Source organism: Lipotes vexillifer, unplaced genomic scaffold, assembly GCF_000442215.2.
Source record: "Lipotes vexillifer unplaced genomic scaffold, Lipotes_vexillifer_v1.1 scaffold1035, whole genome shotgun sequence".
In the NCBI taxonomy this organism is placed as follows: domain Eukaryota; kingdom Metazoa; phylum Chordata; class Mammalia; order Artiodactyla; family Lipotidae; genus Lipotes; species Lipotes vexillifer.
In genome coordinates, this window is record NW_006772073.1 from 8012 (window position 1) to 32931 (window position 24920).

A 24920-nucleotide genomic window follows, 5' to 3' on the forward strand; every position below is an offset into this window, starting at 1 on the left:
CAAATGATATAAAAGAGTACAATGATCTCGTTTAGTGACATCACATGTTAGAATGTTAACTTCTGAAGAATTATTGTTTCAAAATAGCTACTCTCACAATATTGTTTTCTGTGATCTTGCCAAGACGTGAGCTCCTGTTTCTTTAAAAAAATAAAATAAAATAAAATTCCGGACTGTTATTGCAAATATTCTGAAAAATCAGAAATATTACATGAGCTTTGAAAAGAAACCGAGGCATTTAGCAAATTTTAGCCTAGCTAGAGTAAAGAACACGGATACTTAAAAAAAAATACAATTTACCTTTTGCAGCAATTTAAAGGTCCAACCCTTTGAAAGGAAGCACATTAGCAAACAGCTGCTTATTAAGCCCTAGTGACATTGATTGTACACATTTCCATAATACCGGTCTAATTCACTGTCTAATTCTGGTAGGAGGCAATGCTTTCTTTCAAAAGATTCTCCTTCCATGGAATGATAAAATGCTGAGGCTTTTTTTTTTTTGTACAGAGCCTATATTTAGTGCAATAAGTTTAAAAAATCTGCTCTGAAATATTTACTTTACATTAACAAAAATAGCTTTTTTTAAAAAAATTGTAACAAAAAGGAGTTATCGCATAAACAGATCATGAATTATTCTTAGCAAATTACACTTTTTTTTTTTCTTAAAGCATTCACCATTACAATAAGCAGAACAATGAAATATTAGCCATTCATATCTGGTAAGCTTCAGGAATTAAAAAACCCCCCAAAACCCAAAACCCATCCCCAAACACAAAGAACGTTCAACACTTGAGGATCAAAACATTAACCAATTCTTCAGTTAAACATTGTGGAATTCTGGATACTTAATGAATTGCCAAGGAGAGGAGCACCTGCCAGTATGTCTTCAGATTTTATAGCAAGCATTTGAATAAAATGGCCATTTAGCCCTAAGCCATTGAAGTTCCTCTGAAGCAGAAGCCCAAGTACCGGAATTTTCAATGCTTTGTGTTTCATGTTTCTCTCCCTTTTTTATTCCTTCCAGCATTACTTCGTCTGCAAACCTATACACAGAAACTTAAAGGCTAAACTTGCTGGGTACCCCAGCTTCCTTTCAAATCAGGCACACAAATGTGTGGAGGATGCTACTAACGTCAAAATGAAAGAAAGACAAAATATAAGAGAAAAGTTTGCATAAGAAAGATTATCTACCCTTTCCTTTTTTACCTACTCTCTTATAGAAGCATTAGGGTAAACTACAAATACCTGAGGAGTTGGTTACTTTTTAATGTTGGCTGACAAATGCATGAACTGTTACGAAAATTCCCATATTGGGTCCACTTGTATGTTTCTAAAAGGAAAATGACATGGCTTCTTTGATTGGGGAAAACTGAATGGAGTAACTCCTTATTTACCTGAAAGCATATGCCTAGTCTCATCCCACTAGGACTTATGCATCAGTAAAATAAGGTCTTGATTTTATGCACACATCAGGGAAATCACCCCTGAATAAACTTTAGACAGAGAATTCGGTACAATAATTTTACCTAATTTAAATAACTAAAGTTAAAATCTCCTCTAAGTTATTAAAAATGTTAATCAGATATGAATCTTAACATTTCCATTAAGACAATTACAATTGAAAACATTAAATGACGGCAGTTGCCTTGTAAAAGCCACCCGTATGAAAGGAGTACATGTTTGACAAAAATAAGCATAAAAAAGGTATTAAATCCCTGTTCCTGTTCTCTGATTTTGGCTGATTATGTGTGTGTGTGTATATACATATACATATATATACACACATACATATACATATATACACACACCCACACACACAAATACATAGTTATGTGTATATATTGTTTTGGAATGTCAATGGGTTCCATAACGGTCGGCTAGGTTCAAGCAGAACTTGCTCCCGAAGCCTAGAAAACAAAGTCATACAGAGTATAATCTTAGACAATTACCATTAAAAGGAGATCATGAATGATGTTACAAATACACAGATGGTCACAAACAGTAATAAAGAAAAATGGATTGAGAATCCTTCTCCCCCAAACCTAAATTCCAGGGGCTGAAATTCCTGTGATTATTGAAAGTCACACTTCCCTCTGGGTCATCTTTGAGATATGCAGAGAATTCATCTCTAGTCTATGTTGCTATAGTGCCCAGATTTTTTCCTCCATTTTCTCTGTAAGTTTTTCCTGTATGATAGCGAGCAGGTTGCCAGATGTCTCTTTCTTAAACCTCTACATCACATTTGGTAAATTTTTCTAAAATAATTTTCAAAGATTTAAGGAAAGACCTTACAAACCTTCAAAGTTTCCTTAACGAGTGAGGCTCTCTCAAAAAAAAAAAAGTCTAAGAGGAAAACTGGAAGTACTTAGTTTAGTTTAGTGATGCCCTGTCAAATGTAAAAATTTAAACCTCATTTTTCTGAACATTATTTTACAGACTTAAAAAAAACTCATATTAAACTATCCCATTAAGGAGACAGACAGTGAACTCGAACAGTAGTGTTTCTACAGATGCAGCAAGATAGTTATGACACTCTGTTAACAGAACTTTCACCTATGGGAATAACATGTGAATTAAACTAAGCAAACACAAATAAGCAATCGTAAATTCTACCAACCCCCAAACTTTAGGAGGGAGTTTCTCAGGTACTTCTTTAGGGACACACACAAGATGGTGGTGGTATTACGGGTCAACTCTTAACATGCATACTTCGAAAGAGAGCAGATTTAGAGGTACTGATATGCTTGAAAGATTTAACTATCCTGTGAGCAACAATTCACACATCTCTCATGGGGACTTTCTGAACCACTTAAAACGTTGTTCTTAGAGATCAAATGCTACAATGTCCAAAGGACCAGAAAAACAATGCACACAGAAGATGTATTTTGGGACACGGCAGAGGGCTTTGCCATTAATCTGCAAGCAACGAACAACATAAAATAAAAGGAAAAGTGGAATGAAGATTTTAATGTGGTGTTTGAATTAAGGGACATTAATTTAAAGCTGAAAGTAATATTAGGGGGAAAAAATTTCTACATTTTTGGCTTCTGATAGAATGCCACATAACCTAGGCAATTCTCCTACTATTAATACCTATGAATCAGGGGTTTAGGTAAGAGAAGGTATATTTGCATTCTGGGCTACCACAATTCAGCTATCTTTCCCTCAAGAATAACACAGAAATACATGCCAATTCATGGTCAAAGTAGCTAGTCCTAAACCTCTAATTATTTCTCCCTTTCTTTAAATGCTTGTTACTGAAGAGTGATTTAATGTACGCTTCAACCACTGGAAAGACAGAAAACGGGGGGAAGGGTGGTTTACATTTTAAGATTTTATATGTCTTTTAAAAGTTTTAGGTTTGAAACCTTATTTTCTGAACAATTAGGACAACCAAGCAGTGGCAAGAAGGAAACCTTCCTCATTTTTCCAGGCTATCTTAGGGTTGGCAGAATTTTCACTGTGGTCCCCCTCAGCCCACATGAAGTAAGAGGGATGCAGAAAGAAAGGGTAGGGAGGCAAGGAACCTGACAGGAGGGATTGGTGATTAGCACCCCTTCCCTGTTCATCCAGTGCTGTCTGATGCACACTTAAAAATAAGAGTTACATGGCCATTCTACATGCTCTTACTTATGATTAGAGTGATCTGTGCCTTGGTAATATAAACATTGAAGTTTTGACTTTATCATCATCAATGCTATTAAGAGCAACACCAAAATAGGCACTGGATGGGGTTACAGAGAAGAGTTTATATCTAAACATTCTGTTGAGGCTTTAATGTAGGTTGAATATGCAGTTATTTTGCATATACATATACCACCCCCCACCCCCGCAATGAAGCCATTTTCTTTATTCTTACATACTTAAATGGGCTTGTTTTATACTACATATTTCTTAAGTTGGACACCTATAAATCAAACCATTTATTAAAGTATAAAAGGAGAAAGAAAAGAGAGTCCTCACCTCTCCTTTTTTTGGACATTATATGCAAATAGAAGGCACATTGTTTTAAAATTAAGTGCTTAAGGATGTAGGCAATTATATAATATTCTGAAATAAACATGCTATTTAAGAATAATACACTTGTAATACAAGCAGTAATTAGACCAATATAGCTAAAGACATCTGTCATTATGCAGTGGTGAGAATATATATGGGAAAAGCTACTCAGGATTTTCTTATACTGGTTAACTTTAAGTTGTTTTTTTTCAAATGAAAGGAGAGTGGTTATATATATCACTGACCAGCGGCAATTTATCTTTCTCACAATTAAGCTGAGGCTGGAGAAGACCAGATTGTCTTATTGAGTGGGAATGTGGGTGTTGACGGAAACAGCCTTGTTTGCTACTGAAAAATAGCTTAAGAAAGAAAGAAAGTACAATCCAGGCAACAGAAGAAAAAGTCAGCAAACGGGAAAAGACAGCAACATAAACAAACCAATATTAAAAGAAGGGGGGAATATGAATTTCAGCAAGTTGAAAGGAATTGCTATCATCACTTCTAAAGTAAGCATCAAACCGTCAGTTCAAGTGCACAACCAAATGTTCAGTCCCATGAAAACTAAACGCTGACAGTTAAAAAGAAAAAAATGGAAACTGCAAGTTCACCTCAGGGACAAAAATATCCCCTGCCCTGCCATGAACACTGTTCCTTTCAGCTTACTTTTACAGAAGGTGGTCTCAGTTGTGACAAGAATTCTGCCATCCAAGTGATGGGTAAACACACAAACAGAAAGAGCAGCACGTCCTGCGTGACACAGATCACAAAAGCTTCTCCTGAAGAAGTGCAGTCAGTGAAGAGAGAGAGAGAGAGGAAGTGAAAGTGAAATTCTTGGAGGGCGGCCACCTCCTCATCTCCACCTACCATAGGTTTTAGCTCTCTGGCATCAGCAACGCCTCCCTTACCAGCTTCTTTCATTGCTTTCCTACTGTTTTCCACAAACTCCTGCAAAACAGACACCAAATTACATAAATTCTTAGGTCCTTTCAGACTTCAGTTGGTAGATGATTTCTAAAGAATATTTACATTTTTGACTCAGTAATGGTAAATGGAAGGCCTAAAAACATAGCAATAAGTAATATTTGGTACCACACACAAGAGCAGCTAAATTTGTGGGGATGCAATCTGTTGATCTAAAATCTTTCTGCCCACCATTCCTTGTGACAATCTCACTTAGGCTCAAAGAGATGTTAGTTCTATCTGAAAGAGAAAATACCTTTCGTTTTTTAGAAAAGACTATTTTTCCACACTTAGAATATTGTTTTATTTGTTGTGTTACTTTTTCCATATCAAGGTTAAATGGAAAAGCAACAACATTTTACTCTATAAACCTCCTCTTTAAAATAACCCTAGGAGGTAAAAGAAAGCATTGATACTACTAAGTATAGTATACTGTTTTTACCAAGCCCTAAATAAGCTATTTGAAAAAAAAAAAAAAGTCTATTTGGCTTTGAAATTACTCCATAAAGCAGGAAGACAGGGAGTAACAACCAGAACCAGTGGATAGAACTAGTTAAAATGGGATTATGCCCTGAAGGAAACATTTCTATCCTGTAAAGTTTATGGAGCACTTCCTCGTTCAATATCCTCATCATTCTTATAGAGAAAACTAAAATAATAAAAACTATATTTTTTACTCTGCTTTCCTTCAGTGGCTTAAAAAACAAAAACAAACCTCTCCTCCTAAATGCCTTAATCACACGGGAGATGATGCTTCTAGGTCAAATTCCATTATGAAAATAATCAGGATTATAATTAAGATTATGAAAATGTCCAAAATGTAGCTGGTAATGTTCTTAGTAAAAGAGATAATGAGTACCAAATAGGTCAGTTGAATCACTTGGAATTTCCGAGATTGAAAAAAAATAAAAGAATCTAGCTTATTTATTAATACATTTATTTTAGATTTAACTAGATAAACCATGTTTCTGGAAGATGGTTTGTTATTTCAAGGTCTAATGTTTAATCTTAAATATTATTCATTCTTGAGACAGGAACATTTTACAGCTTTATTAAAACACATCTTTAATTGGGCAGCATTTGACAGTGATACTAGTATTTAAACCATTTTAGAATGGTTTCTAAATTTTTTTAAAAATTTAATTGAGGTTCTAATATAGGGAGGCTGCAGAGGCTACGTAACTATAAAGAATCTGAATATAATATCTGTGTAAAGGTTCAGATCTTGACTAATGGAAAACAATACCATCTACCAGTCATGGGTCTGATAATCTGTATTTATTACAAAACTCCTTCAGTTTGGCCTGGAATACTTAGGATAATGAGTTTTAACAGGGCTGACAGCAATATACTTGGAAAGGTGGTGGACGGAGAAATACAGATAGGCACTACAACCTGGGAAATAAAACTTTTGTCTTTGAGCTCTGATTCAGGAAAAGGCACTTAGAACACCAGCTGTCCAATGTTCCAGTTCAAGGGCTAAAAAAAGTCAATTCAAGTGTATCTAACTGGAGAGATGGAGAGAGCAGTATGGAATAGTGTGAACTCAGGACTATTAATGGGAAACTGCTCTAGCTATAGGTAGATTTGAAATGGTCTCATTCATGCCAAGAGGATCTTCTTCCTGGATTTCCCCAAGACTAACCTCATTCACAGGTACTGAAGGTTTAATTCTGAATTACTCAGTTTCACATAATGGGAATTAAATACAGAGAATAGTCTACAAAATATTTATATTAGCATTTTTATCCTTAAAGCAGTAGAGGGCATTTGAGGTACTTACCATCAGCACTTTATCCATATAAAATTCTCTGCCTGGGCTCCCATCATTGTATTTTGTATCAATGGCAAAACACAAGAATAATACATCCACTACCATTTCGTAAATGGACAGGAAGCAATGAGCGACTAGGAAAGCAAAGAGGCAGACGATGATCAGAGGCAGCACCCATACTGTGTAATCTTGCTGGTAGTTGAGCAGCATAATCCCAGCCAAACCTGTGCTGCAGACTATCAGCACCTAAAGCAGAGAGAACAAAGATCACATTTAATAACCTCCTGCAGAAAACCACTATTTCTTCATCATTTGCAGACATCACCATTTATAAATGATGGTTGCATGAGTCCATGCCACCGCAAATTAGAAAGCATAATCCATAAATACCCATATACATGTATATCATATAACATAAATATCATCCTTGTTGACACTAAAAATAATCAAGTTTTCCAAATGTTATGCTTGTTTCCTAAGACTTCACTTATTTAGCATCTGTGGCAATTTTTAAGATAAATGTATACATATATTAGAAAAAAAATTATACACACTGTTAGCACTCAGAAGAAAATTATTGACATTTCAGGGTATTGCTATGTATTTTTTCTAAGCACTTTTACATACATGAAAGTGTTATATAACCATATCATTAAAAGCTCTTAATTAATATTTATATATCATAAATGTTTCATAAATATGTATTCAGCTACATATTTACATTTTATGGGGGATTTAAAATTTATTTAACCACTCTTCTATACTTGGAGACATATTGTTTTCAGATATAAATAATGCTGCAACAAACACCTCTAAGAGCTTTTTCTTTGTTTCGTATTTTATTTCACATAGAATATGTGGTAAATTTAATATGATTTGCCATGAAGTGTTGATTTGGACTATTTGTGGAGAAAGAGGTTGCCAAACACACTTATGCTGTAAAAATAAAAGAGATAGCCATTTGCCTGCTGTCAAGAACCACCTACTCTGATGCTTCAACACTGTACATGCAGCACTTTAAATTTTCTGTGTTCCTTTTAATACTTTTTATTTCAGTTTTTCAGTAACTCTATAAATGGCTTATGGCAAACATTATCACCCTCATTTTATAGATTGGGAAACATGCTTAGAGGGGCTAGCTGATCTGCCCAAGGCCACAGAGTAGAATAAAGAGCAGATATCATTCAACAAATGGTCTTATGATGCCAACACCAGTACTCTTTCCAGGTAAAAATTCAGCAAATACTTGGATACTGATATATCACTGTAACAGATTACACTGAATTCTAGCCACACTCTTCCCCAGCCCTTTACCTGGCCTAGCATCAAGCTTTAAATAACAAAGGAAAAGAAAGAGTCCTCTAGAAACACAGCAGCCTGTCCTTGTCCAGTGCCGAGGACAGGCAGACTGAGAATTCTTCTTTTGCCTTTCCCTCACTATTTATCAACACCAAAACATCTCTCATTCACCATTATCTTAACCAGGAATTATAATGCATCAGAGGATGTATTGGTTAAGCTATAAATTGATCCCTCTCTCAGATGATTTTAGGGAGCAAATCTGGGTCTGCTCCCCTCCCATCATTTTTTGTGGCAATATACCTATGAATCTTCTCTCACAGTGACTTATTTTCTGGGGTGATGTCCACAAATAGCTAATTAGGTCCATTTTTTCCCCCCTCTTCTGTTTCAATTTTAGGATGAGTTATTTCTTATATTCTTCTTCAATGTTTTTACATCCACCCTATGGGAGAACTCAGCTGCTTTACACTCTCTCTATGGCACTAAAAGTTAAACCACATTTGAAATGTTAAAGTCAATTATAGGCAGAAGATGTGGCTCAGACAAGTAGATGCTGAGACAAAAACTGTTAAGGTAGAACACTGTCACATGAGAACCAACTTCAAAAACTAGTGACATTAAGCTTAAAAAGTCAATTTAATAATTTACTCCCCAATTTAATTTAATAATTTAATAATTACTCCCCAGTATAATGAAAGGGTATCATGCACTCATTCAAGCAGAGGATACATTAGTGGTTCTCAAACTATTAGAGGGGCTGGAAATCCCTTGGGGAGTTTGTGAATAATGCAGATTCCTGGGTCCTGCCCCCAGAGAATCTGATTGGTTTGATTTAATATGAAGCTCAGCAATATTCATTTTCAAAGAACCCTCGGGTGATTCTTAGAAAGTCCACAGCCTATAAGGAGTACTGCTCTATATCACTGATCTCCATGGTAGAGTACACATAGCCCAGAGAAGGTTCAAGAGAATCACCTGGGACTTCTATTTGTATTTCTCATACATTTAAAATTTTACACTTTATAAAGCATATATTAGTGAAAGCTATACATATGTCATTAATAAATAAATGTAAATATATTGGGGAAATGTGCTCAAATTATATTTTGGTAGTAGGATGTTTGATTTTAAAGGTTTAGACACTCTTGTTATAAAGGATAAATTATTTGTGATGCAGTAGAAGAGATTCATACACAGGGTAGGATGTGTGAAGCAGGAAGAAAAGGATGCTGGTTTTGGAGTCAGAAAGATGTAGGACGGAATCAGAGTTAGAACTTCTGAGTTTTGTGACTCTAAGCAAGTTCACTTAACTTTTCTGAGATTGTTTTTCCATCTTTAAGAGAGACACAATAGGACATACTTCCCGTAATTGTTAAAATAAGCATTCTGAAAGCATTTAACATAGTGACTGGCAAACTTAGCTTCTTTCTTTCTTTGTTTCTTTTTTTTTGTCATCATAAATCTTGCATTTATGATGCCCTTTTCCCCCATGGAACCCATGTTTTGAAAAGATTTTGTTTACCAACAAAATAGCATCAACAAATAACTCATTTTCATTTTTTAATAATTGAAGCCAGATTAAATTGTCAGCTAGAACATCTAATTGTCATAAAAAGTATTATCAAATAGAGGTAAAATAATTTCAAACAGAAGCAAAGAAACAAGATTTGGGGGATTTTTTTGGTATAGTTTTATTGGCAATAAATATGCAGTATGCAATATTTATTAGACTTAAAATGCAATACCTATTAGACTTAAAAATGTTTATAAAGCTTCTAAATCACTATTCTTAATCTTTGAGGACCCTGTAGGCCAGTGATCACAGGTCACAAGCCACTAAACTAGAGGAGCTAAGGTCTCTTCCAAATCTAATTTACCATATTCCATAAAATCATTGGGGCTTCATAGAAATGGAACATATGACACTGTCTTTTGTTTTCTTTATAAAATCAAGGTTTTGAAAATTAAATTAAAAATTTTGAGACATTATGAATTCACGTGCAGTTATAAAAAGTAACAGAACGATTCCATGTACCCATTACCCAGTTCCCTTCAATCATAACACCTTGCAAAATTATAGTACAAAGTCACAACCCAGATATTCATACTGATACGACAAAGATACAGAACATTTCCATCACCACAAGCATCCTTCGCTTTAACCTTTTATAGATATTCCTACTTCCCCCCTCCCCTATCACTAACTGGGTGACCACATATATGGTCTCCATTTCTATTGATATAATATTGTCATTTCAAGAATGTTATATAAATGGAATCATACAGCACTTAATCTTATGGGATTGGCCTTTTTCACTCAGCATAATTCCCTCAAGATTCATCCAAGTTGTTCCATGTACTAGTAGTTTGTTCCTGACACTTTCATAATGTTTATTATGATCTACCTAGTTGAACTATCTGATCAAAAACTATTTCTGCATACTAGTAGCCATTAATTTTATTAATTGTAATGAAAGAAACTCTTTAAAAGATTTATTGTATTCTGTGATAAGAACTATATTTTTGGAAAAGGAAAACAAGAATTTATCTTAGTATGTTGGAAACCCAGAAGTCTTTTTCCTCTTATCGTTCTCCTTTTGTGATTTCTCAATTTAAAAAGTGTTTACCTTTCATGGTTTTAAAAGTCTTGTTTTTACAACATTAGAAATATTATGTTATTCAAAATTATATTTTTCTGGAAAGCAACTTGGAAATATGTATCAAAAATCCTATTATGTATTTGAACTCATTAATTCCACTTCTAGGATTCTGGCCTCAGGAAATAAGTATTAATGTGGGCGAGTACTGGTATACAAAAGTTTCACTTTATAATAGTAAAAAATTGAGAAAAGTTCAACTGTAAAAAAACCAAAAAAACCCAGAGGCTTTGTTAAATAAATGATACAACAACTATATAGACATTTTTAATAAAATGAGAAATGCTCATGATATAACACGAAGTGAAAAAAGGGATACAAAACTTCCTTTTCTACCAGATTTTAAATTCTCTTTATTGACTAGTATATAAGCAGCACCCAGAATAGCCCCTAGTGTGGAGAAAAGGGAACACTCTTGCACTGCTGGTGGGAATGTGAATTGGTTCAGCCACTATGGAGAACAGTATGGAGGTTCCTTAAAAAACTACAAATAGAACTATCATATGACCCAGCAATCCCACTACTGGGCATATACCCTGAGGAAACCAAAATTCAAAAAGAGTCATGTACCAAAATGTTCATTGCAGCTCTATTTACAATAGCCCAGAGATGGAAACAACCTAAGTGCCCATTGTCGGATGAATGGATAAAGAAGATGTGGCACATATATACAATGGAATATTACTCAGCCATAAAAAGAAACGAAATTGAGCTATTTGTAATGAGGTGGATAGATCTAGAGTCTGTCATACAGAGTGAAGTAAGTCAGAAAGAGAAGGACAAATACCGTATGCTAACACATATATATGGAATTAAGGAAAAAAAAATGTTATGAAGAACCTAGGGGTAAAACAGGAATAAAGACAGAGACCTACTGGAGAACAGACTTGAGGATATGGGGAGGGGGAAGGGTGAGGTGTGTTAGGGCGAGAGAGAGACATGGACATATATATACTAACAAACGTAAGGTAGATAGCCAGTGGGAAGCAGCCGCATGGCACAGGGAAAACAGCTCAGTTCTTTGTGGCTGTCTGGAGGGGTGGGATAGGGAGGGTGGGAGGGAGGGAGACAAAGAGGGAAGAGATATGGGAACATATGTATATGTATAACTGATTCACTCTGTTATAAAGCAGAAACTAACACACCATTGTAAAGCAATTATACCCCAATAAAGATGTTAAAAAAATAAAAAATAAAAAATAAATAAATTCTCTTTATTGACTAGTATATAAGCAGCACCCAGAATAGCCCCTAGTACATTACCAGTAGGCACTTTATAAATATTTGTTGAATGACTAAAAGGTTAGGATAAACCTAAAGAAAAAATTTTGACAGGTCATTAGGTTGTTGAAAAACTCAAAGCCAATTTTAAAACACTGTATTTTATCTTGTATATATTTTTCCATTATAAGAGAAATGCATACTTAATATAGAAACTTTATCATATCAAGTTTATCAACTTTATCAAAGTTTCTATCATATCATAGAAACTTTACCATTATATGATAAAGTGGGGGTAGGTGCTTGGAATCACTCATATTTTCAATATCCCATAGCAATCGTGATTAAAAATATTTTGAGAAATTAATTTTCTTTCTCTTTCTTACACACATTTTTATGCACATTTTAAAATGGTTCTGTGATGGTCTAGTAGTTTTACTCAGCTTTTCCACTTATTATACACATTATCACATTATAAACTCAATAAAAAACATGGTTTAGGGAATTCCTTGGTTGTCCAGTGGTTAGGACTTGGCGTTTTCACTGCCATGGGCCCGGGTTCAATCCCTGGTTGGGGAACTGAGATCCTACAAGCCACACGGCGTGGCCAAAAAAATTTAAAAAGTTAAAAAAATAAAATAATAAAACAGGGTTTAAGAGGTGAATAGTCTGTTGATTATTATTTCCAAACTTTACTGTCAGGCAGTAGATTGTTTACAATTAGTCACTACTATAAGTAATGCTGTATTTAGAATTATCTCCAGTAGTTTACCATCATTAGAATCAAAAGGCTTTAGGGGAAAAAAAAAAAGGCCCAGGGACAAAATTAATGTCAGTTGAGGCAATTATAGCACACAGTGATTAAAAACTTTGAAGTCAGACAGATCTGAGTCTGAACTCCAGCTCTGCCACATTCGAGTTTTCTAAATTTGGACAACCTACTTAGCTCTCTAAACTTTGGTTTCCTTTGCTGTGAAATGAAGATAATAGTAGTAGGTCTCCTTACAGGGGAGGACCAAATATAACACTTCACATAAAGCACTGCCCTCAGTACCTGGTACTCAGCAAGAATCTCAATCAGAGTTACTAAAATTATCATCATGATCAAATGTTGCCACTTGGTATAATTTTCTCCCTTATTCTTTATATGTCTTCTTATTTCTCTTTTATTTTAATTGCTCTGCAATATATATGTTTTTATTTTAAGTTGCTTCATATCTTTCTTAGCAGTATGGGTCAATTATAAATACAGAAAAAATGAACAAAAAATCTGAAGCCTTCCTGAGTTAGTCATATAGCACATAAATAATAGCAATGGTTACTGACAGGGTCAGACCTGTACTCATTCGTTAACATGAATTAACTCATTCAAATTTTACTATAAAAATTTTCCTCTTATTGTTAAAACATGACAAAAACAAATCCAGGAGTCATAATGTATGTTTAATTACAAATTTTCAAAATAACTATCTGTATGGTTTAATAACTCTTTTTAGATGACAATTGCCTGAGAACTTAAAACTACATTACACAGTGCCAGTCAATGCCTTTCTACATCAAATATTTAATTCCCTTTCAAAAACATTTTATAGGTACAGTGGTTGGAGTAACTTAACTGTAAGAGAATAGCATTTGATGGAACAGTGGCCATCATGATAATGAGTAATTATGAAGATTATCAAAGTAATACAAAAAATGTATATGATAGAATATGAAGTGAAAATAGCAGAAGAAATAGCTATGTATACCAGGATTGTTATACTATAGAAATATAAGCCTGTGAAAAAACACTGGGAGGGAATATAAAAATAAGTTATTAGGTTATAGAGGTGGTGCCGTTTTCTTAACTCAATTTTTCAAATTTTCTGAGTATTTTATGGTTTGAAATATAGATACAAAGATAAAGTGAGTCCTCAAGTATAATGTTATCTAATATTTTGCAGATTTTAACAGCACAGAATAGAAAAACACTTTTGAGGACAGTTAGGTCTCATTCCCTAACAGCTCTATTTTAAGGGGTTTATATATAGTAATGATGACTGCTAATATTCATCAAGAACTTGAAATGTATCAAGCACTATCTTAGGTACCCTACAAGTATTAATCAGTCTAACCCTCACAGTTCTAGGGGTTTGGCACTATTATTACCCCAATTTCACAAATGGACAAACCGAGGCACAGAGTGGTTATATACCCTGCCTCAGGTCACACAGCTAGTCAGGCCAGGATTTAAATCCAGGCAGTCAGCCTCCAGATGCAGTGCCCCTAACCATGACATGGACTGTTTCTTAATTCAAAATATGTAATATGGGCAAATTACTTAACTGCTCTGTGCCTCAGTTTCCCCACATCTATAACATGAAGATAATAACAATACTTCCTTTACAAATTTATTATGAGGATTAAATGAGCACAATACATGTAAAGTACTTAGAACAGTGCTTGACACATATTAAGGGTTTTGTAAGTGCCTGCTGTATATTATGTGACTTTTAGTTTTTTTGTGGGCTACATATATTTTTGACATTAAAGAGCAACTATACGCATATGCAAAAATTTACTGTCTGTCTCAGATAATATACGTGGTCTTATTACCTTGCCTAGGAATAACATGAAATCCCCCACTGTGTTGATGGCAGCTACTCGCAAAGCATTCTCCACGAGAATGACAAAGGCATCCTTCGCTGAGGTGCAGAAGTTGGTGCTGTTGATAGCTGTGGCTGTGTATGCATTCTGGACAAAAGCAAAAACAATTTTTCATCAGTAAATGTAATCTTTAAGATTTAAACCAAACAAAGTTAAAGCATAGCTTGTAAAACTATTTCACAGTTAAACCCATGGCTTTGGTGAGGTACAGATTTAGATTAAGCACAAGGAAATATGAGACATTAAAAAAAAAACCTGATAAGGTATCGAGAGCTTCTCATTTGGCCTAGTTTAGGTCCTTTAAAAACATTGATATTTATTAAAACACACATAAACCTTTCCAATATCCATTAACTTCTTCCATGTATTAGTAAATCAAACCATAATTTAAACTTTCCTAGATATCTTGGGTTCATTACCATGCATATCAGTGATGCATTATTACCACTTCAGTGATGCTTTAAAAGCTGCACACACACACACACACACACACACACACACACACAAAGGCATCAGATTGCTGTGCTGCTTTATCTGGAACACCTCTTCCTTGGTACTTTCTTCTATGCTGTCTTATCTCATAGGTGTTGCAACAGACAGCTGTTTGCTGCCGATCTCATACCCCTCCCTCCTGGGGCAGAATCCTAAATTCACTTTAAGAAAACAGACCTTCCCCATTCTCTTGGAGTCTGAGTGAGACTGACACTACCTCCAGCTCTTGGGGTGGGCCTTGGTTGATGTAAGCCAATCAATATGTTCTACCTACAACGACGGATTCAGGGATTGGTACATAAACTAATCAGAGCCTATGAAAGTAAAAGATGTTCTCTGGGGCTGCCGGAGGAAAAAAAGAAGTTTCCCTTCTCTTCCATAGGTGCTCCTGACAGAACAGCTCTCTCATTTTTCTGGACAGCAAGGTGTGAGGGTACGAATTGCCATGGCTGTTTTGCCGACATAATGGAAGTCAGAACAGAGAGAGGAACCAGGTACTCGCATTGGGTGACAATGTTTGCATGATTAGGAACTAGCCAGATTCTGGACTTCTTAGTTACTGAAGCTAATAAATTGCTAAGAATCTCTACCTTCTTCTCTCTCCCCCACCCCCTTCTCACTCTTGCTCTTTTTTAGGCCAGACTGAGTTGGTTTTCTGTCCCTTGTAGTACTGAGTCCCCAGCTGACATACTTTTATTAAGTCATACCTGCTTCTGCTGCCCCATGTTTTCCTTGACCACTCAGACTTTTTCCTTCTTTTTTACACTGCATTCTAGAACAGCATTGGCATTTTCGGAGAAATGTGAATAAGTAACATAACATTAAATATGTCTGAGTCTTAGAAGGGAACGTATACATACTTTGTAACTAAAATTTACGGTTCTAACCAAGAGGGAGGGAACCCAGCACGACCCATCAACAGTCAAGAGGATTAAAGTTTTACTGAGCTCTGCCCACCACAGCAACAGTCAGCTCTGCCCACCACCAGTCCCTCCCATCAGGAAACTTACACAAGCCTCTTAAATAGCCTCATCCACCAGAGGGCAGACAGCAGAAGCAAGAGCTACAATCCTGTGGCCTGAGGAACAAAAACCACATTCACAGAAAGATAGACAAGATGAAAAGGCAGATGGCTATGTACCAGATGAAGGAACAAGATAAAACTCCAGAAAAACAACTAAATGAAGTGAAGATAGGCAACCTTCCAGAAAAACAATTCAGAATAACGATAGTGAAGATGATCCACGACCTCGGACACAGAATGGAGGCAAAGATCGAGAAGATGCAAGAAATGCTTAACAAATACCTAGAAGAATTAAAGAACAAACAAACAGAGATGAACAATACACTAATTGAAATGAAAACTACACTACAAGGAATCAATAGCAGAATAACTGCGGCAGAAGAATGGATAAGTGACCTGGAAGACAGAATGGTGGAATTCACTGCTGTGGAACAGAATAAAAAAAAAGAATGAAAAGAAATGAAGACAGCCTAAGAGACCTCTGGGACAACATTAAACGCAACAACATTCGCACTATAAGGGTCCCAGAGGAGAAGAGACAGAGAAAGGACCAGAGAAAATATTTGAAGAGATTATAGTCGAAAATTTCCCTAACATGGGAAAGGAAATAGCCACCCAAGTCCAGGAAGAACAGCGAGTCCCATACAGGACAAACCCAAGGAGAAACACACCGAGACACATAGTAATCAAATTGGCAAAAATTAAAGACAGAGAAAAATTATTGAAAGCAATAAGGGACAAACAACAAACAACATACAAGGGAACTCCCATAAGGTTAACAGCTGATTTCTCAGCAGAAGCTCTACAAGCCAGAAGGGAGTGGCATGATATAATTAAAGTGATGAAAGGGAAGAACCTACAACCAAGATTACTCTACCCGGCAAGGATCTCATTCAGATTCGGTGGAGAAATCAAAAGCTTCACACAAGCAAAAGCTAAGAGAATTCAGCACCACCAAACCAGCTCTACAACAAATGCCAAAGAAACTTCTCTAAGTGGGAAACACAAGAGAAGAAAGGGACCTACAAAAACAAACCCAAAACAATTAATCAAATGGTCATAGGAACATACATATCGATAATTACCTTAAACGTGAATGGATTAAATGCTGCAACCAAAAGACACAGGCTCGCTGAATGGATATGAAAAAAAGACCCATATATATGCTGTGTACAAGAGACCCACTTCAGACCTAGGGACACATACAGACTGAAAGTGAGGGGATGGAAGAAGATATTCCATGCAAATGGAAATCAAAAGAAAGCTAGAGTAGCAATACTCATATCAGATAAAATAGACTTTAAAATAAAGAATGTTACAAGAGACAAGGAAGGACACTACATAATGATCAAGGGATCAATCCAAGAAGAAGATATAACAATTATAAATAAATATGCACCCAACATAGGAGCATCTCAATATATAAGGCAACTGGTAACTGATCTAAAAGAGGAAATCGACAGTAACACAATAATAGTGGGGGACTTTAACACCACACTTACACCAATGGACAGATCATCCAAACAGAAAATTAATGAGGAAACACAAGGCTTAAATGACACAATAGACCAGAAGATTTAATTGATATTTATAGGACATTCCATCAGAAAACAGCAGATTACACTTTCTTCTCAAGTGTGCATGGAACATTCTCCAGGATCAATCACATCTTGGGTCACAAATCAAGCCTCAGTAAATTAAAAAAAACTGAAATCATCTCAAGCATCTTTTCTGACCACAGCGCTATGAGATTAGAAATTAATTATGGGGAAAAAAACGTAAAAAACACAAACACATGGAGGCTAAACAATACGTTACTAAATAACCAAGAGATCACTGAAGAAATCAGAAAGGAAATCAAAAAATACTTAGAGGCAAATGACAATGAAAACACAATGATCCAAAACCTATGGGATGCAGCAAAAGCAGTTCTAAGAGGGAAGTTTATAGCTATACAAGCCTACCTCAAGAAACAAGAAAAATCTCAAATAAACGATCAAAACTTACACCTAAAGGAACTAGAGAAAGAAGAACAAACAAAACCCAAAGTTAGCAGAAGGAAAGAAATCATAAAGTTCAGAGCAGAAATAAATGAAATAGAAACAAAGAAAACAATAGCAAAGATCAATAAAACTAAAAGCTGGTTCTTTGAGAAGTTAAACAAAATTGACAAACCATTAGCCAGACTCATTAAGAAAAAGAGGGAGAGGACTCAAATCAATAAGATTAGAAATGAAAACGGAGAAGTTACAACAGACACGGCAGAAATACAAAGCATCCTAAGAGAATACTATAAGCAACTCTGTGCCAACAAAATGGACAACCTGGAAGAAATGGACAAATTTTTAGAATGGTATAACCTTCCAAGACTGAACCAGGAAGATATAGGAAATATGAACAGACCAATCACAAGCAATGAAATTGAAACTGTGATTAAAAATCTTCCAGGGCTTCCCTGGTGGCGCAGTGGTTGAGAGTCTGCCTGCCGATGCAGGGGACACGGGTTCGTGCCCCAGTCCAGGAAGATCCCACATGCTGCGGAGCGGCTGGGCCCGTGAGCCATGGCCGCTGAGCCTGCGCTCCACAGTGGGAGAGCCCACAACAGTGAGAGGCCCGCGTACTGCAAAAAAAAAAAAAAATCTTCCAACAAACAAAAGTCCAGGACCAGATGGCTTCACAGGTGAATTCTACCAAACATTTAGAGAAGAGCTAACACCCACCCTTCTCAAACTCTTCCAAAAAATTAGTGGAAGGAACGCTCCCAAACTCATTCTATGAGGCCACCATCACCCTGACACCAAAACCAGACAAAGATACTACAAAAGAAAATTACAGACCAATATCACTGATGAACATAGATGTAAAAATACTCAACAAAATACTCGCAAACAATATCCAACAACACATTAAAAGGATCATACATTAAAAGGACCATGATCAAGTGGGATTTATCGCAGGGATGCAAGGATTCTTCAATATACGCAAATCAATCAATGTGATACACCACATTAACAAACTGAAGAATAAAAACCATATGATCATCTCAAGAGATGCAGAAAAAGCTTTCTACACAATTCAACACCCATGTATAATAAAAACTCTCCAGAAAGTGGGCATAGAGGGAACCTACCTCAAGATAATAAGGGCCATATACGACAAACCCACAGCAAACATCATTCTCAATGGTGAAAAATTTAAAGCATTTCCTCTAAGTTCAGGAACAAGACAAGGATGTCCACTCTCACCACTATTATTCAACATAGTTTTGGAAGTCCTAGTCACGGCAATCAGAGAAGAAACAGAAATAAAAGGAATACAGATTGGAAAAGAAGAAGTAAAATTGTCACTGTTTGCAGACATGATACTATACATAGTATAGATGCCACCAGAAAACTACTAGAGCTAATCAATGAATTTGGTAAAGTTGCAGGATACAAAATTAATGCACAGGAATCTCTTGCATTCCTATACACTAATGATGAAAAATCTGAAAGAGAAATTAAAGAAACACTCCCATTTACCACTGCAACAAAAAGAATAAAATACCTAGGAATAAACCTACCTACGGAGACAAAATACCTGTATGCAGAAAGCTATAAGACAGTGATGAAAGAAATTAAAGATGATATCAACGGATGGAGAGCTATACCATGTTCTTGGATTGGAAGAATCAATATTGTGAAAATGACTATACTACCCAAAGCAATCTACAGATTCAATGCAATTCCTATCAAATTACCAATGGCATTTTTTACAGAACTAGAACAAAAAATCTTAAAATTTGTATGGAGACACAAAAGACCCAAAATAGCCAAAGCAGTCTTGAGGGAAAAAAGCGGAGCTGGAGGAATCAGACTCCCTGACTTCAGACTATACTACAAAGCTACAATCATCAAGACAATAGGGTACTGGCACAAAAACAGAAACATAGATCAATGGAACAAGATAGAAAGCCCAGAGATAAATCCACACACCTATGGTCAACAAATCTATCACAAAGGAGGCAAGGATATACAAAGACAGTCTCTTCAATAAGTGGTGCTGGGAAAACTGGACAGATACATGTAAAAGAATGAAATACAACACTCCCTAACACCACACACAAAAATAAGCTCAAAATGGATTCAAGACCTAAATGTAAGACCAGACACTATAAAACTCTTAGAGGAAAACATAGGAAGAACACTCTTTGACATAAATCACAGCAAGATCTTTTTTGATCCACCTCCTAGAGTAATGGAAATAAAAACAAAAATAAACAAATGGGACCTAATGAAACTTCAAAGCTTTTGCACAGCAAAGGAAACCATAAACAAGATGAAAAGACAACCCTCAGAATGGGAGAAAATATTTGCAAATGAATCAACCGACAAAGGATTTATCTCCAAAATATATAAACAGCTCATGCAGCTCAATATTAAAGAAACAACCCAATCCAAAAATGGGCAGAAGACCTAAATAGACATTTCTCCAAAGAAGACATACAGATGGCCAAGAAGCACATGAAAAGCTGCTCAACATCACTAATTATTACAGAAATGCAAATCAATACTACAATGAGGTATCACCTCACACCAGTTAGAATGGGCATCATCAGAAAATCTGCAAACAACAAATGCTGGAGAGGGTGTGGGTAAAAGTGAACTCTCTTGCACTGTTGGTGGGAATGTAAATTGATAAAGCCACTATGGAGAACAGTATGGAGGTTTCTTAAAAAACTAAAAATAGAATTACCATATGATCCAGCAATCCCACTACTGGGCATATACCCAGAGAAAACCATAATTCAAAAAGACACGTGCACCCCAATGTTCATTGCAGCACTATTTACAATAGCCAGGTCATGGAAGCAACCTAAATGCCCATTGACAGACGAATGGATAAAGAAGATGTGGTACATATATACAATGGAATATTACTCAGCCATAAAAAGGAACGAAATTGGGTCATTTGTTGAGACGTGGATGGATCTAGAGACTGTCATACAGAGTGAAGTAAGTCAGAAAGAGAAAAACAAATATCATTTATTATAACACATGTATGTGGAACCTAGAAAAATGGTACAGATGAACCGGTTTGCAGGGCAGAAGTAGAGACACAGATGTAGAGAACAAATGTATGGACACCAAGGGGGGAAAGCCACGGGGGGTGGTGGTGGTGTGTGATGAATTGGGCGATTGGGATTGACATGTATACACTGATGTGTATAAAACTGATGACTAATAAGAACCTGCAGTATAAAAAAATAAATAAAATTCAAAAATTCAAAAAAACCCCAAAAAACTAATACTAAACTTTCTTTGGGTTATTTGTATGGAAATATATTAATATAAATGTTTCAGACATTACATGAGATTCCTAAAAATCTTATATGTTCTGGTATAATGTTATAAGTCATAATTCTAGTTATTACTTTAAAATGTATATTTCAGAAATAACTAAATGTCCTTGTCAACTGCATTATTATGAACTTTCATCAAACCTTTAACTGTGGTCATTTTTATGTCTTTTGTCATTTACACACAGTTCTAGGTGTACTCTGATGGTTTTGCAAAAATGTTCCTATAAAAGGGTTTCATCTTCAAGGAATTCATGGAAAAGACTGACAAGTACAGGTTTCTGGTAACTGACTATACTGCTTAACTGAATGAATAAGCATTTTCAGAACTCTAATGGAAAACTGATGAATTCATAAAAGTGCTAACAAAAGATCAAGATGAAAAAAAAATTACATGGGACTGAGTGAACTGATGAGGATGATTATAATTTTTGTGACTTTCTGTTTGAATAAAAAAAATGTGAAAAAATACAATGATGTATATATTTATGTATACACATTTAGTGATTTATGGATTTGGTGTTTTTCATCATTCTAATAATAATTTCCTTTTGACAAAAAAACAAAAAACTTATGGTCCTGAGAAATTTTTGGTTTTGTGCTGACTTAAGAAATTGTTGGTGAGCCCAAAATACGGAAGTTGTTGGAAAACTGCAGGACACGAAGGGCTTACTTTACACTGTGTTGTCTGAAAAGTTTTAAACATTGAGCCCAGGAGAGATGGTCTTTAATTTATGAATGTTCCAACTGTACGCGTGTTAGTTATTAAGAACCTGGTATGAAAATGAGGTTTGAGTTATCAAAAATTTAGCTTGCCATTACATGCTTAATTTTATTGGTTAAAAATGCAGAACTTTTCAGGGCCAAGGAGAGAGTACTGTACTGAGTAGGTCACTACTTGTTCATAAACTGTTTTCAGTAATGGAGCAGCAAGAAATTATGTTGCTCTTTGAGAAATATAGTATGATTTTGATATATGAAATTCCATCATACAAATTGGCATAACATCAGAATATATTACTATATCATGTTTGTAGGTCTTCTTATCTTGAAAGCTAATATATACAACATTTTAAGGAAATCATACTATTAAATTGTCCTGGTAACATTCATTTGCTGCTTGCTCACTTATACTGTCATCTGCCAGTGTTTCCTATCAGTTAAAAGGCAGAAGGCACCTAACTGCAGTGGTTCACCTTTTTTCATCTTCTACAAAGCTTCTTTTGAAACACTCTGCCAAAGGTCTCATGACATCGAAATAAACTATACTTTTGATCTTGTATAACAGTAACTCGGCTGGAAAATGATAAAGAACTTCCCAAGCCTGATCTATTCTCAAAGAACCCAGATTAGTTCCCACTTCTCACCAGTTCCCTAGGTACTCAAGAAAAAACCCTATTTAACAATTTATTCTAGAGCAGAGGTTTTCAAACTACCACGTGTGGGCTAAATCTGTACTTCTGTACATAAGTTTTATTGGAAAACAGCCGTGTTCATTTGTTTACAAACTGTTTTGGCTGTTTTCAGGTTATGATGGCAGAACTGAGCAATTGTGGCAGGGACTATATGGCCTAAAAAGCCAAAAATATTCACTGTCTGGTCCTTTGCAGAAAAACTTTGCTGACCCTGGCCCTAGAGTAACGCCAAGAATCGATACCAACCTCACTTACAGTCTAGGAAACCCACCTTCTCATCCCTTTTGAAATACAAACCACATTTGCTCATTTCCCGTCTATTAGTACCTTTTTCCACAACTTCCAGACTTGTAGCATTTTTTACTATATTTCTTCAGTTCAACAATTGACAAATGTCCTTGGTGATCTGAGATACAATTTCCCTGAAGAGAAAAACCTTATTTCCCCTATTCTAAGATATGATCCAGGGGCTAATAAGCCAGTTATTTAATAAAAGGTTTTCAGAGGGAAATACCCTACCACATTAACTATATACATACTATATATATGTATACACACACATATATACATATATATTATTAATGCTGATATAAAAAAGCATCATTATAATGTCTAGATTCAAGGGTATTGGATGAACCATTTATTTTTATTTATTTCTTTTTTGGATGATCCATTTAAATCAACTAGGTGTTGTCTTAAATCCCACTCCCTCAGTGAGGACCACCAACTCTTAACTATGTTCTCCGCTTTCCAGTTTGAACATAACTTTCCTTGAAAGAAGAGACAGAAGCAAGAGAGGATCCACACACCTCCAATCTCTCTTCTGTTATCATCAGACCAGCTGAGTCTAGGAGCAGACCCAACACTTCCAAACTAAACTACCAAAGGTTTTTTTTGCTCTCATTAATTTTCAGAAGCTTCAGTTCATTTGACAATTCTTCTTCCTCTGCTGCTTCTTTCTTCTCTCCCCCACCCAGCTCCACCCATTCCATCTACTTTTAGAGCAAAAGGCTATTTGTAGACATGAAAGGAGGCAACAATGATTTTTCTCCACTCCTCAGTTCCAGGGTTGGATATTCTCATAGAAATTTAGCCTTCTTGGCAATATTCCTTCAGATCTATGCAACTCCTTTATATTCAACATAACTGAAAAAAGTAGGTGGATATTTTATAAACGTTTTCCCTCTCTCAAGGCAGGAAGATGAGCTGCATGTGACACACAAAGGTCAAGATGACCTCTTCAGGAAGAACAATGTGCTAAAGATCATAGCAGGCCATTGAAATTTCCCTCTGCTTCTATACCTCTTAGTCTAAAGGATTCATGCTAAGGTTCTCGAGAGATTCTGAGTCCTTTGTAGCTTTCCCTAACTGTTCTCTGAGCTTTCTGCAGACCACTTAGTTAAGATTTTTAGAGCCCACCTACCTGCTTCCCAGACCGCCTTCCTGATCTTGAGCTAAACTGCCCACAGACAGGCCTAATGATTAACATTTAGCCTGTGCACAACATCTGCTCAGGCAGGGCACAGGCTTAGAGACTATTCAATTCTCAGAAGCAAGATAAAAGATGATCACCATCCAGGAATCTTTTTAAAAGGATGCCTGTTAGTCCAAGTGGTCCCTGGTGTGTGCATTTTTGTGAAAAAGTACTGGTCATGTGGAAGAAAATATGTTATAGGGCAGAGGATCGCCGGGCAGGTAACCCAGGCCTGCCTGTGGCCACCGGTCAGAGAACAGCTGCTACATTTTTACACATTCTTTCTTTTGTTCACTGAAGGACCCAGAAATTCTCTTAAAGTTTAAAATCTTTACATAATAACTCACTTAACAGGGGCAAACTAGACAGCAATGGTAGGAAAAGGGGAACAGTTATGTACAACTTTGTGGATCATTATATATTAAATAAGGGAAATGGTAAGTAAAATGATCCCTTTCTTATTTTGAGTGAGGGAATGGAAGGGGCACAAAGTCCAATCTATACCATATATTTCATTCAGTTTGGTTGCAAATATTATTTGAAGGGGCATAAGAATTAAAAATATGTTGCAAATCTTAATAGACTGTCTTTAAAACCATCACTTACCTTAGTTTACAG

The 24920-nt window shown here is 35.8% G+C and overlaps 1 protein-coding gene across 1 annotated transcript in view; it reads right to left on the reverse strand.

The window, feature by feature from the left end:
* Nucleotides 1-501: 501 nt before the first annotated feature.
* SLC44A1 (solute carrier family 44 member 1) overlaps nucleotides 502-24920 on the reverse strand; it is a 132275-nt gene continuing 107856 nt past the window's right edge. The window contains exons 15-18 of the mRNA XM_007447291.1: nucleotides 14509-14646; nucleotides 6743-6979; nucleotides 4864-4944; nucleotides 502-1907 (exon numbers count right to left, since the gene is read on the reverse strand). Of these exons, the coding sequence (XP_007447353.1) occupies nucleotides 1884-1907; nucleotides 4864-4944; nucleotides 6743-6979; nucleotides 14509-14646 (480 nt within the window). The 3' untranslated portion in view covers nucleotides 502-1883. The remainder of the gene's footprint in view (nucleotides 1908-4863; nucleotides 4945-6742; nucleotides 6980-14508; nucleotides 14647-24920) is intronic.